The sequence below is a fragment of the Sphaeramia orbicularis genome, chromosome 20 (assembly GCF_902148855.1).
Source record: "Sphaeramia orbicularis chromosome 20, fSphaOr1.1, whole genome shotgun sequence".
Classification (NCBI taxonomy): Eukaryota; Metazoa; Chordata; class Actinopteri; order Kurtiformes; family Apogonidae; genus Sphaeramia; species Sphaeramia orbicularis.
This window is the reverse complement of record NC_043976.1, coordinates 35,076,174-35,098,653: the sequence shown is the minus strand read 5'-3', so window position 1 is coordinate 35,098,653 and position 22,480 is coordinate 35,076,174. Positions and strand designations below refer to the sequence as shown.

Here is a 22,480-nt window from a genome sequence, read left to right as displayed (position 1 = left end):
ATTTGTTCAATTTTGAATCGATTTCTTTTACGTTATCGAGTAATAGTGGATGAGACCCCGGGGGAGATGGGGCATCTCGATCTGGTTTGCGACGGTTCTGGGGTGGGACGGATGTGGAGGGAGGGTGGGGACAACATTTCAGCGGGAGGTCCTCTTGGCCTCAAACTCAAACCCGCAGTGTGGAGGAACTGGCCGCCCGGACTATCTGGTGGGCGGAGGCTCTCTGAGGCGAGTCACAGAAGTCGGTCGGTCGTTCTAGGAATATTAACTTGGATCCACACTCAGCCATAGGTGATAGTAATGCACCTTAACACTAGAAGCCACCAGCCATAAAACAGAATAAAGGTGACGAAAAAGTCCGTTCTGAGCCACTGTAGAAACCTGGTAATGTTTCTGTCCTGTTCATTTTTTAAGAGCAGATTAATCTATTTACTGCTGAAATGTCATATTTATTTCCTTTCTAATGTCAATATTGATACCAGTATTGACGTGTTGCATGGCTGTGGAAGTCAGATAATTAGGTTACAGCTCAAAATTGGACTTTGGTATCACTAAATGAATCTGACTCAATCAATCAATACTGAATTGATATCAGATCAACTTGAATCATGATCAGTTGATTCAGAATTGATCAAATTGATTAAAAAAATAAGCCATGATACCCAGTCCTACTTCTGACTGTTCACAAAAGACAAAACCTGTAATCTTATTCAGTGCAACAGCCTCCTTTATTCACATTCGTTAATAATTAATGTTACCTGCAGCCGTTTCATTAGACTGATATAACATCAGTACATGTCACTACTTGTAATAAAACTTTAATAGATTACCCAGTCTGTAAAAATGATTTCCGCTCGAGTCATTTTAGAAAGATAGTCCCATCTACTTCATGATATCATCTAGTATTACATCTTTTATCATTGTTTTTATTAAGAGGCCTCGATAAAATTACCTTTAAGAGCTTTGAGAGAAATTGAAAATGACATATTGCACACAGGCTATTACACACTGAAAATCAGGAACCATAATGCTGTTTGTATCTGAAATTTTGTTCATAATCTAATATTCTCCTGGACGCTAATGGGTCTGTGTCAAAGGTCCTGTCCAGGTCTAAAGAGAACTTCCAGTTTAATCCTCTGGGTGTACGGTGAGATGGCCTCAGGTTTTAGGATAAGCACCTTAACAGATTTATGGCTCAGCATGTGAAGTAGTTCATCACAGTCATTCGATGTGTGTGTGTTTGGGGGGGGGGGGGGGGGGTTGCTCATCGCCACAGACTGATAAAATTCCACAGAGACAGATGAATGCAATAAACCTCAGAGAGATAACCAAAGTTAGAATGTGACGTGTTGGTAAAGAAAATATTGCGAGTGTACAGGGGAAACAAATGTGGTTTTGATAGCAAGGCTGATGCGGTGTAATCTGTGTTTGTTCACCCAGGCCAGCCGTATGGGCGTGGAGGCCGTTCTCGCCCTTCTGGAGACCACCGCCAACACACCAGCCTGTGTGGTCTCTCTGTGCGGTAACCAATCAGTGCGCCTGCCTCTGATGGAGTGTGTACAGATGGTACGTACTGCACTGGGATGGAAACAGGCCAAGACCGCCACACAATCAGCGCACACACACATATTTACAAAAGACAAAAGCTGAGAGAGATGGGAGCAACAGAGCGCATCCAGCCACTCAAAATGACTGTAAGACTCAGAGAGGAGTCAGTGGGAACCCACTGCAGAGGCTTAAGTAATGATGACAAACATCACAGCCCACTGGGCATGGAGTGGCTCTCATGTCCACAAGAGAGTTGTATTGTTTGAGAGGCAGTTGTGTCTAATTAATGATTATCTAAAGCATTTGGCGGAGCTGGCAATGACTGCCTGCAGACTGATGATGGAAGAACTGCTCATTTCCATAGAAACCAACAGTGACTCTTTGTTGCATGGCCTTGCTTCTGCTTATACTCTGTGCAAAGCTGATACTTTCACTTCAGCCTGTATTACATGATGAAATGATTACTCCTCTCTAGTTCTTTGTGTGTAGTCTTACATGCAGCAGTTATTAAACTCCCACTCCTTCATACGCAGTGTTAGAAGTATGAAATTTAAAGCTACAATATTTTTTTTTTCTCTTTAGACTCAAGAGGTCCAGAAAGCCATGGACGAGAAACGATTCGAGGAGGCAGTTAAGCTTCGAGGCCGGTAAGACTGACAGCCTGCTGGGACCAATCCGACACACCGCAACCATCAGATCAAGACGATCAGTTTGATGGCGCTTAGTTTAGACAGGTGTAGTGGTGAAAGTGGATTACCTGTTGTTTATAGCAGGATAAAACCAACAATCACCACGAGTCAAACTGGGAAACTAAATTCATGTACATGTCAAAATGCAACCTTCAATTTTGATTGATTTTGCGGGAGTTCGCCCTGAAGGTGTTTGTTTGAAAATGCTGTCCATGTTTTATTGCAGGAGTTTTGAAAACAACCTGAAGACATATAAACTGCTGGCTCATCGGAAACCAGAGTCTGAACTGCCAATTGTAAGTCACCTCCTGACATCATGACATTTATCTGGTACTTTATAGTGTCACCAGCTTCCTGAAACATACCTGGAACGCACACAGACACACACTAAGCAGGACTTCTTATTTCCACTGATAGCAAACCCCACCATGTCTGGACAGCTGAAACAGCCTCTCTGACTCACTAAGATGTTTGAATTTTTAGCATGTGGCCTGTAGAATCTACCCACAAACAATGACTCAGCTGCTTCAGGCCTGGAGACAGCAATGATACACTGCAGCTGCTATTTTCAGACAAAACTCTTGAAACTATGCCTCACTTGCTGTGTAAATGATTTAAGGTTGTACCAATCCAATATTAGGATCTGATATCGGTCAACATTGTAGCTGGATCGGGGATCGGTAATAGCAACTGATCCGTAAGACCGGTCCTTCCCCTTTAAATTTTTGTGACACAGGCTTCGTCAAGTATGTCGAACATAATTCTAAAAGTAAAACGATGGACCTGTACGTGGAGGATGTGGTGGGTTATATACCTCTGTAGATGAAGCTGTGAGAAAGTGAAAGTGTGCTCCACTCACCTTATCATTGACTACCAGCTGCCCCCCGAAAACAAATTTGCGACTGGGGGTCCGATGCCAAGTGATTTATACTGTTGTGATGTACAACAGTAGTCGCTAACACACAGGCACGATGATGTCACTCATGACCCCCGCCATGTCCCCCCATGGTTGAGAACCTCTGCTCTAAATTAACTATGACAGGGTTCCTACACAAGTATGGAAAAGTATGGAATTGATTTTATAAATTTCCAGGTCTGGAGAAGTATGGAAAATGGAAACAAATGTATGGAAAAATATTCATGTTTCCAAGACTGTCACCACTGTTCTATTTTCTAAAACATAAAATTATGAATATCTTAAAAAAAGAAATGGATCGATCTGTTTTTTTAAGGCGCTTGCTAGAGCAGCTAAAATGTTTGTGTGAGAGCCCATACAGTAGGCTATGTGTCCTAGAAAACATTTGGGCAGATTGATAAGTTGAATGCCCAGCTTTCTGCTCTTATCCTCTTCCAACCCATTTTAAGGCCCGCCCAGGTGTCGTCAGGTTTCACTGCTGCTTCGACAGACAGGTGATGTCCACACCCTGTTCATGAGCGAGCTGTTCAACATGCCTTGTATGATTGTAGGCAGAACTCATAATAGGTAGATGTAAATTCTCTGACGACTCATAAATCCCAAATGCAAAGACTGGTTGGCTGGTTGGAATTTTCTTACCAAGATATCTGGAAATTAGGGTCTGGAAAAAAGTGTGGAATTTTGAAATTTCAAATGTGTAGGAACCCTGCAATGATTGAGTATCGACTGATACGCAAGGTCCCATCATCGGTATCGGCATCAGACCTGAAAAAGTCAGATCGGTGCATTCCTAAAATGATTCCTCCTACTCCAAACAGTTGCATTGCACGTGTTGACACTTGGGTCTTGTAAACATCCATCAGGGATGGTCTGATTTCATTACTGCTATTACATTAACTTATCATTATGGCCAGTTAATGAACAGTTTGTACCTGCCTGCTGTGTTACTCATATTCATCGTGAATTATAGTTGATACTGATGGCTTCCCATGAGGCACAGGTGTTGTTATGCAGTGATATCAGATGACACTCGGCTCCCCGCTGAGGGATGACTTGTTCAACCCTACCACGAGCTGTCAGAGCCTGCTGCTGTTTCTCCAAAGGAGGCAGCTCAAACTGAAGCTCAGTGATGTGTAGAGGCAGCATGCTAGACTCCACGCTGCGGAGCTGGCCTAAGGGTTGATAATGGCCACGGTGGGCTCAGCATGCATTCAAGAGCAGACCACAAACCAGTTATTGATTCACTCTCTGTAGAGCAAATCAGCTGTCCTCTATCAACTGTAACATGCAGTACTCTGTTTGAGATTCCTGAACCTGACATTATAATCATTAAACAGTCAAAATTAATGGTAGATAAGCCTTTGATATACTCTTAACCTCTTGTTGTTATTCATTATTCACTTAAATCTTCAGTTTTTATAAAGCTCAATAACACTGAACAGTATCAGCAACAGAACAAACACTTTTAGTTGATTTTTATTCCAATTGTTGATTTTCTGTTTTTTCATCCAGTTGTGTTTCTAGTAAATGCATTGTGAAAGAACTTAAATAATTGTCAGATATTGGTTATTTGGAGCTGGCTCTTGTTTTTTGTACTTTTTGACTTGCTACTTGCAAGAGCCAAATTATCAAAGCAAGTATAGGAGTGAATGAAACGTTAGCTACAGAAGTGGGTTAAATCATTTGTTTATATAGAATATTTCAGTTTAAATGGAAATAATGAAGATGCACGGCTCTTATAGGAACTTTTTACGTGTTGAAAGAAATGTTTGTGTTTTGGAATGAGGCTTGATGATCAATGGAAGACCTTAAAAATGAGTCAGAACTTTTTTGCTCTGATGGGAAATTAAGGTTTGGATTTATTCCAGGTTTTGCCATTTACACTACAAATGTTTTTTGTAAGACCTTGTTACACCTCTTTTCTATGAAACCACAGATGATCTTACATCCTTGTTTTTGTTGTAACAGTTCACATATTTCCAAAATCTATATCATGTGAGGCCTATTTGCTTTAATGTTTCCTATGTCACTAGTATTGCTTACTTTCTTGTTGTGTATTCTACATCCTCAGAGTAACTTCAACGTGGCAGTGTTGAATGTGGGCGCGCCTGCAGCTGGCATGAATGCAGCCGTCCGTTCAGCTGTCCGAGTGGGCATTTCTGAGGGGCATAAGATGTTCGCTGTCAATGATGGCTTTGAAGGCTTCTGTAAAGGACAGGTGAGTGCACTGGTACCATGGGATGTCAGTAGGATGTGCATACAGTAGATGGGTTATATTTTAATACCTTAGAAACGTTCCTATTAATAACAGTCATTATAATAAATACATTTCATATTAGCGGTAGATTATCGGACCTAACAACTTAATTAAATTTGTGTGTAGTTGGGTAATTTTGTCAGTTGAAGAGAATTGGCTTAGCTTGATGAGAGGCAGACAGTGTACAATCACTGTTAGCTCTTGACAGAAGAGAAAATCAGCAAAAGCCAGGGGATAATCTGTCCAGATTAATGTAAACCAATTCCCCACACTGACTCATCCTCCTCTGCTCTGCTCAGACAAAGATGATGCAGTACCGCGATAATCTGACAGAGGGCAACAGAACCCTCAAATACAGCTTGTGGTGGGTTAGAATACACATCTGAGGAATAATTAGTTGTGTAATGGATTTTTTCGACCTGATCTTACTATTGTGGGAGTGCAGGCTGTTTAATAACGTAATAGCAGTAAAAGCAGGCGGTAGGTCTCAATGTGGAAAGTCGAAACCTGAGTTGTTTGTCCAGGATGTAATCTGAGATGTGGCTTGTTCCTGTTTGACAACTTGTAAAACTGGTTCCATGCACTTATTTCACCTCAACCTGTTGTTTTCCAGTTGATAAAAAGGACTTTTCTCTCATTTGTGAATTATCTGACATTTTATCTGAATCTAATTAAATCTAAACATCCTGTCCGGTCTTTGGTTAAAAAAAAAAAAAAAAAATCAGGATCCACCAACTGACCCAAAGCAGATTAGACCATCGCAGTAATGGGTTTCAATACTTCAGTGCTCTGGGAGTTTCTGCTACACGCCTTCTTGATTTCACTGGAGCAGTTTGTCTACAATATAACAATGTATGTGGAAAATTAAATCTCCTTTGAATCTTTGCACTGAGAACCCAAGGACAGAAAATATACTGCAAAGCAAGAGGGTTTTGAATGGAGAAATAGGTTTGTAATGAATGAGCGGGAGAGAAACAATACAAAGCAAAGGACACGTTAATATTCATTTTGCTCAGAATGTACTTTGTTGCTCCAATAAGACACTTACTGTTTGTGTGTGTTTCTGTTTTGTTTCCTTAGATTAAGGAGATTAAATGGGCTGATGTGGGAGGATGGACGGGACAGGGTGGATCTCTGCTGGGAACTAAAAGGTACACGTTTAATACGTATTTCATAAGCAAGCAGCTGGTAAGGAACATTAAGCTGTAAGGAGAAAGAAAGAAAGAAAGAAAGAAAGAAAGAAAGAAAATTTGTCTCAGTGGGTGGATTTAATACAGATGACATCAGTGTTGTCATGGAGATTTAGCTAATGTGGTCACATGAAATGTATAACCTGCAACTAACAAAAGCTAGTGAGTAAATTAATGTTTTGTTGTGTTTTTTTTTTTTTTTTTTTGTATGTTTCTGTTTTCCTCAGAACACTTCCTGCAAAGCACGTTGACAAAATTGCAGATCAGATGAGAAAGCACAACATAAATGCACTTCTAGTTATTGGTGGATTTGAGGTACGTTTGGAACTTCTTCTTATTTTATGTATATAAGATAAATTAATTTAGAGCTGCATCTTCATCATTAATTTCATCCAAAAGCTAAAAATCTAATATCTTTACTACTGATACTGTATTTCTTAATGGTTGAAAGTGCTATTTTTCTTATGCAATTAAAATGGATGATTTTTGCTAATCATATAGCCAGCTGTTCATATGTATTTTACATTTAACACTTTAACGTTGATTCTTTTCATCAGTCTAATCCTACTCAGTCACCTTATCCTTCCATATGTTGTCATGCACACAAGACAAAAAGCTAATCTTTGTCAAAGTAGCTGCATTTATTTGTCATTTCTCTGAATCTATGCTCTCTGAGTCCATATTGAAAATAGAAAACACCTGCCTTTCTCCAGCCATTTCACGCAATCCTGTTTAGATGCTCACCAGCTTTAACTTTCCTGTGATGTATGCAAGGAAATGAGTTCTGTAAGGATGTATGTTCAGTGTGTGTAGAGTGGTACCTGTCTGTTTCGCTGCTGTCCGTTGTGATAGACCTGGCTCCTCCCCTTGGCACCCTCCACTTATGTCTTTTCCTCCCCTGTGGCAAGTAGCACCACTCCACCAAACCACACTACCAGTTTCCAACCCTGCAGACACTAAAGCCCTTGGCTCTGCCCTGCAGGCCTTCCTGTCACTGCTGGAATTGTTAACGGCGCGCGGGAAATATGACGAGCTCTGTGTGCCCATGGTCATGGTCCCAGCCACTGTCTCCAACAATGTGCCGGGTTCAGACCTCAGCATTGGCGCCGACACGGCTTTGAACGCCATCACTACTGTAAGTGATGGGCCTGGCGACCAGAAATATAAAGAGAAATAGAACGCAACACAAGCAGAGGCTTCAGACGAGCTCCTCGTTACAAAGTGAGCCAACCAATCACATTTCAAGAAGGGAGAATCCGCTCACTCAGTTATTTTACCAGTCACCTTAGCCTCAGTAGCACTGATCGTATGTGTCAAGGGGCCACATTCAGCGAGACTGACCTCAAATCAATTAATAACTTATAAATAACAACTACAATTTTTTTTCTGTGTTTCAGTGCAAAAAGTATGAACATGTTAATCTTTACAAAGTATGCTTAAATAAAAAATGTGAATAAGAAAATTCATGAACCTGAAATTTCATTTAGAAAAACAAGTCAATTTTAACAATATTATGCCTCAGTTTATCATTTACACATATATACACTACCAGTCAAAAGTTAAGGATCATCTGGTTTTTCTTTATTTTCATGACTATTTACATTGTAGATTCACACTGAAGGCATCAAAACTATGAATGAACAATGGAATTATGTAGTCAAAAAAAGTGTGGCATAACTCAAAGCATGTTTTATGCTTTAGATTCTTCAAAATAGCCACATTTTGCTTTTATTACTGCTTTGCACATTCTTGGCATTCTCTCGACGAGCTTCATGAAGTAGGCACCCGAAATGTTTTCCAAAAGTCTTGAAGGACTTCCAAGTGATGCTGAGCACTTGTTGGCCTATTTAAATGAGAAGGTGAGTCCAAACTTTTGACTGGTAGTGTACATTACAACTTACAGATCGTAATGGATCTAAAAAGGCACAAAACATTTTGTAAAAGGCATCTGGAACTGAAAAATACAGCATTTAACTTTATGATCAATACAACTCGACTGTCAAAGTTAAGTTGCAAATTCATCCTGTGAGCTGAACTGTGAGCATCTTTCACATCTGGAAGTACATTCCAAATCCAAAACAGTGCCTGCGCTGTAAGGCTCGACTGGTAAACATAAAACCCAATACAGAGTAGCGACCCTCCCTTCCAAAGCAGGTAAGTAAGTGAGTGACAACATGGAGGCATGCTGTGGGATGCACAAGTGTGGTGACCGCCATGTTTGCTCTGCCTGCCCTTTGCTGATGTGTGTTTGTGTTCACCCACGTCTTAACATGAAGATGAGTGGTTGACGTGTTAGCATGCACGTGTGACGTTATAGATAAAGCTCACACACACAGCTACACGACACAAACCTACCGCCTGCAAAATAGGTTTTGAGCTTGTGCAACAATGTTATTCCATAATGCTTGTCCGAAATGGCACATTTAATGCCGTGCCTATTTTACCTAAAGCATTATGCAAAGCTAATAAACATATAAAGCATAATGAATTAGAGTGAATAGACAGAAGCAGGTATCTGAGCCCAAATCTTGGCTTGACTATCATCCTCTTCATTTCATCTTCATCCTTCTGGGCATACAGATGTGATCAGTGCTTGTTCTGCCTGCATCAAACCTTCCACAGCATATTTTGTCATGTTCTGCGAAGGCTTGCCACTCCTCGCCCTCTGCAATGAGCTACCAACGCTCACAGATATCCTCATCTTTCCTTTTTCTATTACATCCAGCAACACTTTTTTACACATTTTATTTCTCCAGTCTAGTACATTTTCTTTTTAATTTCCCCCATTTTTTTCCCCTTCTTTCTCACTTCTTTCTCCATGTCTTTATTCGCACTTCTTTCCTCCCGTTCGTTCTGCCAAAGGGAAGCCATAGCAGCTATCACACGGAGAAAGCCGGAATGGCAGGATACGCTCTAGCAAACTGGGGGAGATTCACGTCTCTCTCAGCGGCCAGCCTTCGGCGGCTCTAATGCATTTTTATATACTGCCGCTTCAGGCACTTGAGAGTCTGCTGCAGCTGTATGATGCTCGCGCTACCTATGAGGAGTTTTGCATCCCGATGGGTATGCTGCCTGCCACCATAAGTAACAATGTACCTGGCACAGATCTAAGTATTGGGGCAGACACGGCCCTCAATGCCATCGTAGAGGTAAGGCAGCTTGTTCAGATACTAATGCAAAGAGGATGAAAATTACACATGGTAGCAAGTTTCAGCCCTCACTCTGACCTTAACCTGATTTAAATTCCAGCTGAATGAATAAACTTTAAACACTGCATCTAAAAACCTGCATAACTTTGTACTTGATTTTGAATAGTTTATCAACATTGGATTATTAAAAGCTTGACCTTGGTGCTCAAATATGTATAAATGTGCTTCAGTTCAGACAGAAAAGAAAATTTCCCTCTCTAATTATGCTTTCCACCAAGTGTTCATTATTCAAATTCTAAATTATATGTAAAGTTTACCATTTTATGTGTTTTCTCATCCTTATGCAGGGCTCCAGTCTATTTGGTGAAACAACATTTTAGCTTCAGTTTGCCTGAATTGTTTAACAGTTGATCCCAAAGCATGCTGGAATGTAAATGGATGTTGTTTTCTTTATGTGGAATGTAATGTGTTAATGTATTACTTACTAGACTTGAATGGATGTAGCTTAAAATTATGGCCGGGCAATATATCACGTTCATTTTCACTGAGTTTTTGCTGGAAAATTATGAGAAATTGGAATTATTACTCCCTCTGCAGTCTTTTTGGTTGCAATATATTAATTGTGACTATTTATCTGCAGTTACAGCCCATCAGCGGTTACTTTATTTAGCCTTCAGAGACCGTGAACACCTTCTTTTGCTAACTTTTCAATTATTAATCCAAACTACATGCTTTAGAAAGTAGGGAAAAGTTTCTCAGATTTCCAGTGCTGTGTCTCATTATGGTAAAGAGGTTCTTCAGTGAATCTGTTTAAATAAAATGACTAATAACTTTGATCCACTAATTTTATCAATACATGTTAATAATTGAGGTAAAATACAGTTTGTCATCTTTTTGTAGTCATCAGATATGACCCATTTGGACGTTCAGAGGCTCCGTAGCGAACGTGAAAACACCTTCTACATCTTTATCTTCTACAACACTGATTCACCAGTAAAACCCATGCAGTTTGATCAGTGACAGTGGTTGTAGATGCTTGTTTTTTATGCTCAGTTAATGATATATTTAGCTGAAAAGTCATTTTTTCTTCAGTTTTCTCTGTTGTCATATTATAACCTTTTAATTTACTCTGAGCCTTTATAAACATCTATATGATCAGTTAATTAAATATAGGAAAACACCTGATTTTTATTGAAAAATGCAAAACACAGTGGATGATATAATAAATAGTGATAAAGCATTTAGGAAAGGTTAAGCATTAGCATCAGTTCAGAGTTATTTCCTCATTTGAGTAAATAAATGCCTGTAACTTGTTTAGAAATGGTTAGATGTACATGAAAATTAATGTGAAAGTGTCAAACATCTTTGTTTAACTTTCTAAATAAGAAAAAAAGACACTTCCTAAAGCTTCTGGTCGAGTCACACAGCAGAATAAATTTTTTCACAGCATTTTTTCTTAATTTTTGGTAAATTCATTCATTCTCAGATAACGCAAATGCAAAAACAAACCAGAATTAGATAATGATGGACCCCTGACGTTGACTAAAACACTAAAATTTAGAAAAACTAAATGAACCAGTGCATGTCATGTGGTATAAAAGGTGTTCGAGATCTCTGAGGTTTAACGTTGGTGTGTAGTGACACATTTGCAAGTGCAGATTTGTTATTGCTCATTATTTCTACACATATACAACATAGTTTCAGTAAAGAAAGATATTAATGAATCATGTTAAGTGTTGAGTTCATATAGATGGAGAAAAAAATATTAAAATCAAAATAATTTTAATTATTTGTGTATATTGCCTAGCCCTACTTAAACTGTAAATTTGCCAGCATACACCAGCTCGACAGTTATTAAGTGAATAATTGTTAATGTGACTTACATTGTGAGCCTTTTGCATGTTCCAGACTTGCGATCGCATCAAGCAGTCTGCCAGTGGAACGAAGAGGCGCGTGTTCATCATCGAGACCATGGGGGGTTACTGTGGATACCTGGCCAGTGTCGGAGGCCTGGCCGCTGGCGCCGATGCCGCTTACATTTACGAGGAGCCGTTTGACATCAGAGACCTGCAGGTGACACATCATACACATGTACTCCTGCATTAAAACGGTCATATTTTGCTAAACCCACTTTTATTTGTCTGTGGTTCATTTATTTGTGTATTTGGACCCTAATAGTTCATAAAGTTTGAGTTTGAACCCTCCAGGTGCTGCAAAGCTATCTTTATATTAATTTTGACAGAAATCGAGTGGATTTCTATAACCTGTTTCAATTCCTTCTTAATTTATTACGCTTTATAACTTAGTTACATCACAACATTTGCACATATCAGGTCAAGACTTCCGACGAACATTTCTCTGAGTATGACAAAATTGTTTGCCAGCAGCAGCAGTTGTAGTCCGTACTGAAAATATGTCCAAACTTTGAGCCGATTACCTAAAAAACGGGACAGAGCAGCACAGCCAACAACCTGGAGGGGGCGGGGCATGAAGGGGCTCATGTGCATTTAAAGGGCCAGCGCTCAAAACAGCCTTTCTCCTGTCATTACTCAAAAATAGGGTTGAAGATGGACCTGTAGAGTTGAATTAATGAAGAATTCAGACTCAAGCAGAGCATTTACAGTTTCTGTAGATCACAGGGAAATATTTTAAAATGCATGATTCCATTTAAAAAAGCAAAATATCACTCCTTAAAAAAGAATAAAAATTTTTAAAAAGTAATAAAACAATTAAATTTAGCATTTTAAACCTGTAAATATCTTTGAAATCCAATATTTAAAATGTTAAATCTACACGTTGCTCCGTAAAAATGTTTGCTGTTTGATGTGTTTTTTTACAATATTGTTCTGGTATAATTCCATTTAAAAAAGCAAAAAAACACTCCTTTAGAGCAACACAGACCACACATTCACCACCATGTCACTGACTCCCCTTCCCAAACTTTCACTTCTTGCTTCATCCACTAGGAGGCACTTGTGTTTCAACTCTCAGATGGCCTCTAAAGTGCCATCTGCTGGTGACAATTACTTTTTATTTGTTTCTACCCACAGGCCAATGTGGAGCACCTGACAGAGAAAATGAAGACCAGCATTCAAAGAGGCCTGGTTCTCAGGTAACAGCAACAGTACATGCACATTCCATATGCTTTAGTGACAATCCTGTGATTAAACAGAACAGCAGAACAGTCAAACTTACAGCTCCAATGCATTTAAGGCTATCATTACAAACCAGATGGACATAATGTGCTGCTCTTGCATTTTAACTCTTTACCCTCTGACGTGCCTGTGGTGAGCAAATTCAACCATTTGCTCAATGGGAAAAAATTCAGAAGGCACTGATATAATAGACCGTGCATTTTCCATCAACATCTGAGCATGCTCAGCCTACCCCACACTGCCTGTGTAGTAGGAGGCACAACACAGAGCAGTGAGTGAGACCGACTCGCTGTAAAAATAGACAGTTTGGGCTTCGTTTACACCCTTTTTTGCTTTTACAGTTGGACGGAGGGATCTATCTATCTGTCTATCTATCTATCTATCTATCTATCTATCTATCTATCTATCTATAACTGAGAAATTACAGTGTAACAGCAGCATGACACACATTCAATAACAATATAATACCACAGCAAACACGAGTAAAGAGAAATATAAGACAAGAGCAAACACTATACACTCTACAATATAAATTAGAAGTATAAAAACATTTGGGTAGAATCTGGATAATAACTGTAATGTGATGAAACAGAACTGCATAGATCTGTTTGTAGTGTCGTCGTGATTTACACTTTTTTTTTTTTTTTAACTGAGTTTTGACCGTGTAACTGCTTTTTGGAGTTCAACCAGGGGCCAAAAAGCAGCTGGACTGATTTAGTAAAAAAAAAAATATATATACAACTGCTGGGCCAAAACTCAAATACTTGTTCAGTGTGTTCTAGTTCACAGTTCATGTTAAACCTAAATCTACTGATGTACATTCTGAGTACCTTATTTAGTAAAAACCTGTCTTCAATTACTTTCTTCGTCTTTTTGTTATTCCACACTGTTTTGACCCTAAAATACACAGTAAACCAAAACCACTGAAGAAAAGGAACACGAGCTCACACTCACACCAGCTTTTATGATACTGAAACAGATGCAAATTCACAGCAGCACGTTTACCTGGAATAATGCCTCAGGGGTTAAAGGGTTAAACAACTATATGATCCAGTACCTCCAGCACACAGTGAGTAGTGTGTAGTAAACAGATAAATGGACTAAACTAAATGTCAAGGAGCTGAAATGTTTAGATAGGATCACATTCCGAGCCGTGCATTGCCTCATGTGTTTGCACCATTTTTTAGGAATGAGAACAGCAACGAGAACTACACCACAGACTTCATCTACCAGCTGTACACCGAAGAAGGAAAAGGGGTGTTCGACTGCAGGAAGAATGTGCTCGGACACATGCAGCAGGTAATTAATTGGGATTACGCCTTTCTGCAGCGTAGTCAGGGGTTTCAATTCTTCCAGACTAAGAAGAGTTTAATTAACAGTTTTGCATATTTGTCTGAGTATTCATAGCCCCGCTTTGCATTATGGGCTTTGTTGTGTTTTGGCTTTGTGCGTCTTGAGATTAGCGCAGATAAAAGTAGATCAAACCAAACTTTGATGATCCCTTAGGAGAGATTGATGTCTGTAGTGAGCCATGGCATACAGAAGTGGAAAAAAAGAATGTAAATGTGAGCATGTAGTACATTTTTAAACACACAGCGCAGCTAAGAACTTCAACAAATACATTTATGTTAATATCAGGAGAAGAAACGGTTTTGGTTGGAGTCTTAATTGCATGGTTTCAGATCACATCACAGATGCATCTTATCTTTTCCAGCTTCTCTAAAATTATCTGATATTTTACACTTGAAAACAGTAGCTTTGAAAAAGAAAATGTACAAAACAACATCAAAAACCCCATCAAAAAAATGTTCACTTCAAGCCGTATGTAAAGCAGCTAACGGATGCATTTTGATTTTTTTCAAAAGGGCGGCGCGCCGTCTCCATTCGACCGTAACTTCGGTACCAAGATCTCTGCTAAGGCCATGCAGTGGATCTCCAAAAAACTGGTGGAGACGTTCAGACAAGGTGAGGTTACATTTATAAATGGGTGTTAGTGAAATGATCTGTGGTAGCTGACCCTCCCCTCCCACAGAGGCGTGTTCGTGGTGAAGCAGATCTGTCATGGAGTCACTCTGTCTGGCATTTTGATGTATTCTTATCCTCTCAGTGGAAATTAATTATTGATCATTAACATCAGCCAGTGGAACTAAATAATGATGAATCTCCTCCGATGTGCTTATATCCTTCCTTCTTTGGATGATTTCCTGTTAACACTAACACTATGAGTGATGACTGCATGCGACTTAATTCTACAATTAAAGTCAAACTCCTCTTGTTTGTTTATGTCTATTTTCCATACTCATGGATGACATAAGATGAAGGTAAATATTGCTTTTTTTCATGCTGGCTCCATGACCATCTACGTCCTTATCTAGAGCTCCATGTCCTTGTCCGTCCTTTTCATAAAAATTGTCATAATCCACTGTGTTGCACTACTTGCTTTTCACCATACAAACTGTTCGTCACGCTTTGTATCACGACGTCTGTAGCATACACTGCTTTATGTTGCATCAGTTGCTTTTTTTTGTGGCAGATTCTCTATTGTGTTCTTTGTTTGCACTTCCGTATTGTTGTCCACAGGGTGCTTGCACAGGTCTTGAAAGTCTTAAAAAGTATGGAATTTTGAAACACTATTTTCCAGACCTTGAAAAGTCTGGAATTTCGTGTGAAAGTCTTAACCCATAAAAACCCAAAGCAAAATTTGTGTCTTTTCCCAAATTATTTTTCTCTATTAAGATTAATCTATTAAGTAATTTATCACAGTTTTTTTTCCTCGTATTACCCTCTGTATTTTGCATTTTAAGTGAAAATTAGATATATTCCTGTATTTCATTCACTGATCATGTAGACATTCATAAAAGCTCAGATCAAAGTTGAGAGTTATAATATCAAAAATACTGAGAAAAAGTGACTTTTTCAGGAAAAATATCATTAACTGAACATAAACCCAGTGTCTCCATCCACTGTCATTGATCCAACTCCATGGGTTTTACTGGTGAATCAATGTTGTAGAAGATGACTGTGTCTCCATGGTAACTACAGAGCCTCTGAACTTCCAAATGGGTCATATCTGATGATCATGAAAAGATGACAAACTGCATTTTACACCAATTACTTATTTGTATTGATAGGATTAGTGGATCAATAGGTATTTAACTAGTTGTATCAGTAAATAATATTGGTCGATAGTGGATGTTTGGGTCCTTATGGGTTAATAAAGTATGGAAAAAAAGTCTCTCAGTCAAATTTTAGAGTATGCTCAAAGGCACATAATCTTGTAAGATAAGAAATACAAGAGGAAAACATATAAAAACTTGATATGATTTCACTAACCGGTTGGGACTGGAATGATTCTTGTGAAACTTGTTTGTTGATATTCTTGCACTTTTGTGTTTTTGAAAACGTTTTTGTCATAATTTACTGCAAATTAGTCATTCATTCATACAGTTATTAAAATGAATTCTTCTGCTACACACAACAGGTACAATCTCAACCAAAAGTAGGCATGCAATTACATAAGTACATAAAGTCAAGGTCTTAGGGAAATAAAAAGCAGTTTTGAAAAAGTCTGGCATTTTTATTTAATAAAGAGCAAGCACCCTGTGTCCACCTGTTGATCCACGCAGAACAGTTTTCGAGTTAGAAAAATGGAGTCATTATCACCCTGTATAACCTCCAACGCACCGTCATGTCACGTCTGTGTTCATGTTCGTTCATAAGCAGCTGATAGTGGAACAGCACGGTGTTCGGTTGCGTTTCCGCCTCTAATTGTTGTTATCCCGCAGGCCGAGTGTTTGCTAACACCGAGGACTCCTGCTGTTTACTGGGAATGCGCCGCAGGGCTCTGGTCTTCCAGCCCGTGGTTCAACTCAAGGACGAGACTGATTTTGTGTAAGTGTTGCACCACTTGAACCTAAAGTCGCTGTGAATGTCATCAGGTTTCTTAATACAGCATGACGAATCTCCGGATAAAAAGATGTGGGAGGGGTGACGTTACAAAAGGGATTGAAATGAAATCCCTCGGATATGACTGAATAGTCTCAAAGTAGGCTTGGCTTAGTGGAAACTGAAGAAGTGTTTAGAAAATACTGAATAATACTGTCATCACCTTGTTCTTAAAGTGTAAATACAGCGTTTTCCCATCAGAACCCCAACACACACCTATGATGTAACTAATGACAGTTGAACAAATCATCAATCAATCAAGTTCCTTTTAACATACAGTCGCAGAAAAAATTATCATGATATATCATGATACTGTTAAACAGGCAATTTTTTGTTTGTTTCTTTTTTTTTTTTTTTTTTTTATGATTATTTCCTTGAAGAATTGAATCACACCAGAAATATGCACAAATACTAAACACATTTTGATTTAATCAGAACAGGATCTAATGCTATGTCACAAAATGTTCCTGTGTTAAAACTTAAATTATGTTTTACAGACATTACAGTTTAAGATCCTGCTCAAATGTTCATATTCTATGAGTTCATAACTAACATCATAACATTATTTTTGTGCAATCCCAACAAGGGAACTAACATTATTTAATAGAGTGTTAAATAATAATAAATTAAATATTAACAAAAAAGAAAAACAAAAATGAACCTCCACAATATCTGCATTTGAATAAATACCTAAAATATTGATACAGTACTTTTTAATATCAATTCAGTATTGTGAAATAAAATATTGTAATATATTACAGAACCAGGGTGTACCCGGCCTTCGCCCCTATGTAGCTGGGATAGGCTCCAAGCGACCCCCATGACCCTAGTGAGGATAAAGCGGGTTCAGAAAATGAATGAATTACAGAACCAATATTTTCTTACACCCCTACCCTTGAGGCACAGTGGAAGGGCAGAACCTTAATTAATTAATTAATTTATTTATTTATTTATTAATTTATTTATTTCGAACATGTAAAGAAACAAAATAAAACAAAACAAAGCAAAATCAGACAAAAACAAAATAACATTTAAATGAACAGAGTCTATCTCAATCAAGTCTGAATTTTGCGTGTCCGAAAAGGAGTAGGAAGAAGTATAAACTTATTTAATCTTACCCCTCAAGTGCTTTTACACCTGTATCACTAACTTAATTTAACTGACAATATTAATTTAAAGTGTATTTTGTAAAAACAACACATTTTTTGATACAAATCCCTGTAACGCACTTGAAAAAAGTTGGTTCAGAAACATGTTTCACACTGTGTTAAGTCGCCTTTTCATCATTTGGACACTGACGACATTGACTGGTTCACTTTTACATGTGGAATTTGTACCCATTCCTGCTGTTTACAGACTTCAGCTGCTCTACTAAAGGCAAAACAGTCCAGCTCTGACTATGAAACGCTTTAATTATGTTGCAGACATCCCAATGTAAATACGTTTATATTCATATTTATGCAAAACCATTCAGTTGGTCAGTGACAAAATTGGAAATATGTACTTCTGTCAGTTAAATAAAATTGAGGCAAATAAACAAACCACATATTTTAGTATTTATTGAATTTAAGAGGGTAATTTATCAGGTCATTTGCCTGAGTTTAAAGAGAAAAAAAAAATGAAAGCAAGTTTGATCGTCTAAAACATACCCAGAGATATCTGAATAATCAGCCCGGTCCCAGAATATAAGAGCAGCGAAAATGTTCAAAAATTACACAGTGTCTGTCATACCGCTCATTAGAGTTGATTAGCTGAAACTAAATGAGCTCTCCGGTTAATGTTAATGAATGCTTTATAGATAAAGAAAATAACTCATGGCAGTCTGACTTCTTTTCTTTATGGTATTATGCAGATGCTATTTATTGAAGCCGATGTGGTGCAAAAACTAAGATGAGGAATTCACCGTGTAGAATAAGCCTAATGGTGCCAAATGCCAGAGTAAACATTTAGTTGCTGAGTAGTTTAATACGAGGTAGGAACTGAGGTTCTGACTGATTAGAAAGTCTTCAACCTCAGTTCAGTACGACCATGTGACCGAAGCTTCTAGGGTCAATATCACAAAATAATTAAATTCTGTAATTTTCTTATGAATGGACAAACACTTACACATATATCAGTAAAATTTAAACCTCTTGAAATGGGATTTTAGTATTTTATAATTTTTTTTTTTTGATTGAATGTATGTGATTTGTACATGTCCCTCACACTGCCCTCCTAATTTAGTGATATTTTTAAGTGTTTAAATAAAAAAAAAAATTAAATACTTTTTAGATGTTGTCATCACACTGTCATTTTGATCATTTATATTTTATTTTCATAATAATATTTAACATTCTACACGTGTCCAGCCTATCATTTTGGGGAAATTGCACCTTTAATCATCATTTTGCATGTCTTAATTGGAGGTGGAACGATCTACATTTAGGATTCACATTTACATTTCAAAATTTTCATCATTTTGTGTTTGTACTTCGATGTAGTCAAGCTTAGCGTAAATTCTAAATATATTTGTTAAACATTACAGTCTTCTTCAAAGATGACCTTCTTTGCCAAATCAAGGTCCAACAGTTAGTCATTAGATGCTAATGTTAGCTAAAACTGTCCACCCTGTCACTTTGGGTTAATCACTCCTTTATTAATCATCATCATCATTTTGTGTGTCTTCATTGGGGTAGAAACAGTCTATATTTAGTATTTACATTTCAAAGTTTTCATCATTTTGTGTTTGTACTTAGATGTAGTCAAGCTTAGTGTGTCCACCCCGTCACCACAAAATAACGTTTAATATCAAACTTTTCAGAAACTAAATATATTTGTTTAACATAACACAGTCCTGTTCAAAGATGACCTACTTCGCCAAATCAAGGTCCAACATGTGGTGAATAAATGCTAACACTAGCTAAAACCGTCCACCCTGTCACTTTTGGGGGAATGGCCCCTTTAATCATCATCATCATTTTGAGTGTCTTCATTGGAGATTGAAACATAGTCTACAAGAGCATTTAGGATTTACATTTTAAAATTTTCATCATTTTGTGTTTGTACTTGATGTGGTCAAGCTGAGCATGTCCACCCTGTCACCACAAAATGTTGTTTAATATACAGGGTTCCTACAGGTTCCTACAAGTTACATTTAAGACTTTTTAAGACTACTTAGAACAGAATTTAGTGCCTATTTTATGGCCATACTACATAAAAATTTGTGACTCCTACAATTTAGGAAAATGTATTTATTTACTCCAACGCCTTGATTCCCACTGTTCCAAGTCATTTCTTACTAGAGGCTGCAAAGTTAGTGATAACTGGTTCCTAATTTCAATATAAATTGTCGAGTTGGAACCTAGAAGAGTACATTGCAAAAATCAAAATCTTACCAAGTGTAATTTTCTCATTTCTTGTCAAAATATCTCATCACACTTAAAATAAGACATAATCACCTAAAGCGTAACTTGTCAGTGAGATGTAAGAGCTTATTTTCACTTGTTCCATTGGCAGATTTTTTTGCTTGAGTTCAGCAAATTGAATTGAATTACGAACAACTGAAAATTATCATCGTAAGATTTCTTGAAATCAGATTTTCAAGATCTATTGTCTAAAAATACATTCTTATATCTCACAAATTACTCTTGAAGTCATTATGTCTTATTTTAAGTGTGATGAGATATTTTGACTAGAAATGAGAAAAATACACTTTGTAAGATTTGGAATTTTGCAGTGTAACGTTATTTTCTTTTGCAGTTTGGACATTTAAAGACATTTATGGCCGTATATGGCAACATAATTTAAAACATACCATTCCAAATGTAATACCTTTTAAGGTATTAAATGCAAATTTGTAAATTCAAGACTTTTAAGGCTTTTTAGGATCCTGTGGGAACCCTGAATATAAAACTTTTCACAAATTCTAAATATATTTGTTGAACATGACACAGTCCTCTTCAAAGACGACCTACATGTGGTCATTAAATGCTATCATTAGCCTAAACTGTCCACGCTGTCACTTATTTTTATTTGTCGGTGACAGGGTGGACATACTTGTTTCATAATTTGTGGTCTACTTGCAAAAATTATTAAAAATGTAGGAGCTTGACCAACATCTACAGTCACCTTAACACCTTGAACATAAAAATTAAGTGGAAATTCTCAAGTTTTCTTTTGGACATTTTGAAGATTAAAAGACACTTTATAGTAATATTGACTATTATTTATGTTTTATTGATTATGTTTTAATTATAATTGTGCATTTTTAACTTGTCTCTTTTCCATTTTTGTAAAGCACTGTGAATTACCCCGTGTGTGAACTGTGCTATACAAATAAATCTGCTTTTCCTTGCCTATTGACCCACTAACAATAACGCCGCGATGTCCTGGTCTGCGTTCAGCCACAGGATCCCGAAGGAGCAGTGGTGGTTAAAGCTCCGTCCTCTCATGAAGATCCTGGCCAAGTACAAGACCAGCTACGACGTCTCGGACTCCGGACAGCTGGAACACGTCATGCGCAACAGACCCAAAGAGCTGGACGCCTCAGTGGCCATGTAGGGCCCGTAGTACGTACGATGGCCAGCGAGGCGTCAAAACCCGTGTGTCGTAAAAAAAAAAAAAAAAAAAAAAAAACAGCTCCAGTTACAACGTGTGTATTTTCGGCATCATCCTGTGTCCATTTCCAGTATTTGTTCTTTTTACCTTCGACGATTCTGCCACCCTTCACTGTGTTTTGACAGTTTAACAGTAACCTCCTCAGTGCTCCTGATATGAAAAACACACAGTATCGGTCAGTACCCCATCACACACACACACATATAACTCTCTCCGGCCATGCATCTGTGTGTGTGTCTCTGTCAGCCCTGGATGTTTAGTGTCACTGTTAAAAATTAAATTGCACTTTCTCTGTCTGCAGTCGCTTAGGCAGACTCTGCGCCCAGAGCTGCGAGAGGACAGAATAGACACTGTATCTGCTGTTAAACCAGTCTGTGTGTGTGTGTGTGTGTGTGTGCGTGCGTGTGTGTGTGTGTGTGTGTGTATCTGCCTAGAACCAGTGAGAGGTTCAGCATATTTATGTGAGACTGATGCAATACAGCTCTACTGCCGCAAGTCAAGAGAACTGCGTGCTGTGCTTTACACTGAGACTAATATTTATCTTTTTAACGTTGTACTATTATTTTGCTTGTAAACATGGATATATTCTTAACTGTAGGCACTGCTGTACCAAGTAGATGTCTGTCATATTGCACCAACAGATTAGATGTATGAGACTAATGTTTCCCACAGAATAAAACCATGCCTTGACAAGTGGATCCTATTCACACGTGTTTTTTTTTTTTTTTTTTTTTTTTTTTAACCCTTTAAAGGCCCCTCAGAAATACTCAAATTCAACATTTCAACCTTAGTGTGTTATTAGTGGACCTAACAAGACTTTATTACTTTTATGAAATAAAAAAAAATAAATAAATAAAACTAAGTGTGTTATTGGAGAACATAGCATTACTTTTATGAAATTTAAAAAAAAAAAAAAAAAAAAAAAAAAAAAAAAAAAAAATATATATATATATATATATATATATATATATATATATATATATATATATATATATATATATATATATATATATATATATATACAGGGTGGGGAAG

The 22,480-nt window shown here is 37.8% G+C and overlaps 1 protein-coding gene across 8 annotated transcripts in view; it reads left to right on the top strand.

Annotated features, from left to right (window-relative positions):
* The window catches only part of pfkpa (phosphofructokinase, platelet a), a 30,341-nt gene extending 8,196 nt beyond the window's left edge, over positions 1-22,145 (top strand). For 2 of the 8 annotated variants that reach the window (XM_030122915.1, XM_030122912.1), the window contains exons 10-23: positions 1,441-1,566; positions 2,131-2,195; positions 2,464-2,533; positions 5,225-5,371; positions 6,491-6,561; positions 6,828-6,915; positions 9,597-9,749; positions 11,658-11,822; positions 12,800-12,861; positions 14,092-14,203; positions 14,770-14,869; positions 15,220-15,225; positions 16,690-16,795; positions 21,232-22,145. In XM_030122915.1, coding sequence (XP_029978775.1) covers positions 1,441-1,566; positions 2,131-2,195; positions 2,464-2,533; positions 5,225-5,371; positions 6,491-6,561; positions 6,828-6,915; positions 9,597-9,749; positions 11,658-11,822; positions 12,800-12,861; positions 14,092-14,203; positions 14,770-14,869; positions 15,220-15,225; positions 16,690-16,795; positions 21,232-21,388 — 1,428 coding nt within the window. In that variant the 3' untranslated portion in view covers positions 21,389-22,145. Of the gene's footprint in view, positions 1-1,440; positions 1,567-2,130; positions 2,196-2,463; positions 2,534-5,224; positions 5,372-6,490; positions 6,562-6,827; positions 6,916-7,582; positions 7,736-9,596; positions 9,750-11,657; positions 11,823-12,799; positions 12,862-14,091; positions 14,204-14,769; positions 14,870-15,219; positions 15,226-16,689; positions 16,796-21,231 lie in introns of all 8 variants that reach the window. The other 6 variants (XM_030122922.1, XM_030122918.1, XM_030122921.1 and 3 more) reach the window with 4 other exon arrangements.
* Positions 22,146-22,480: the final 335 nt, after the last annotated feature.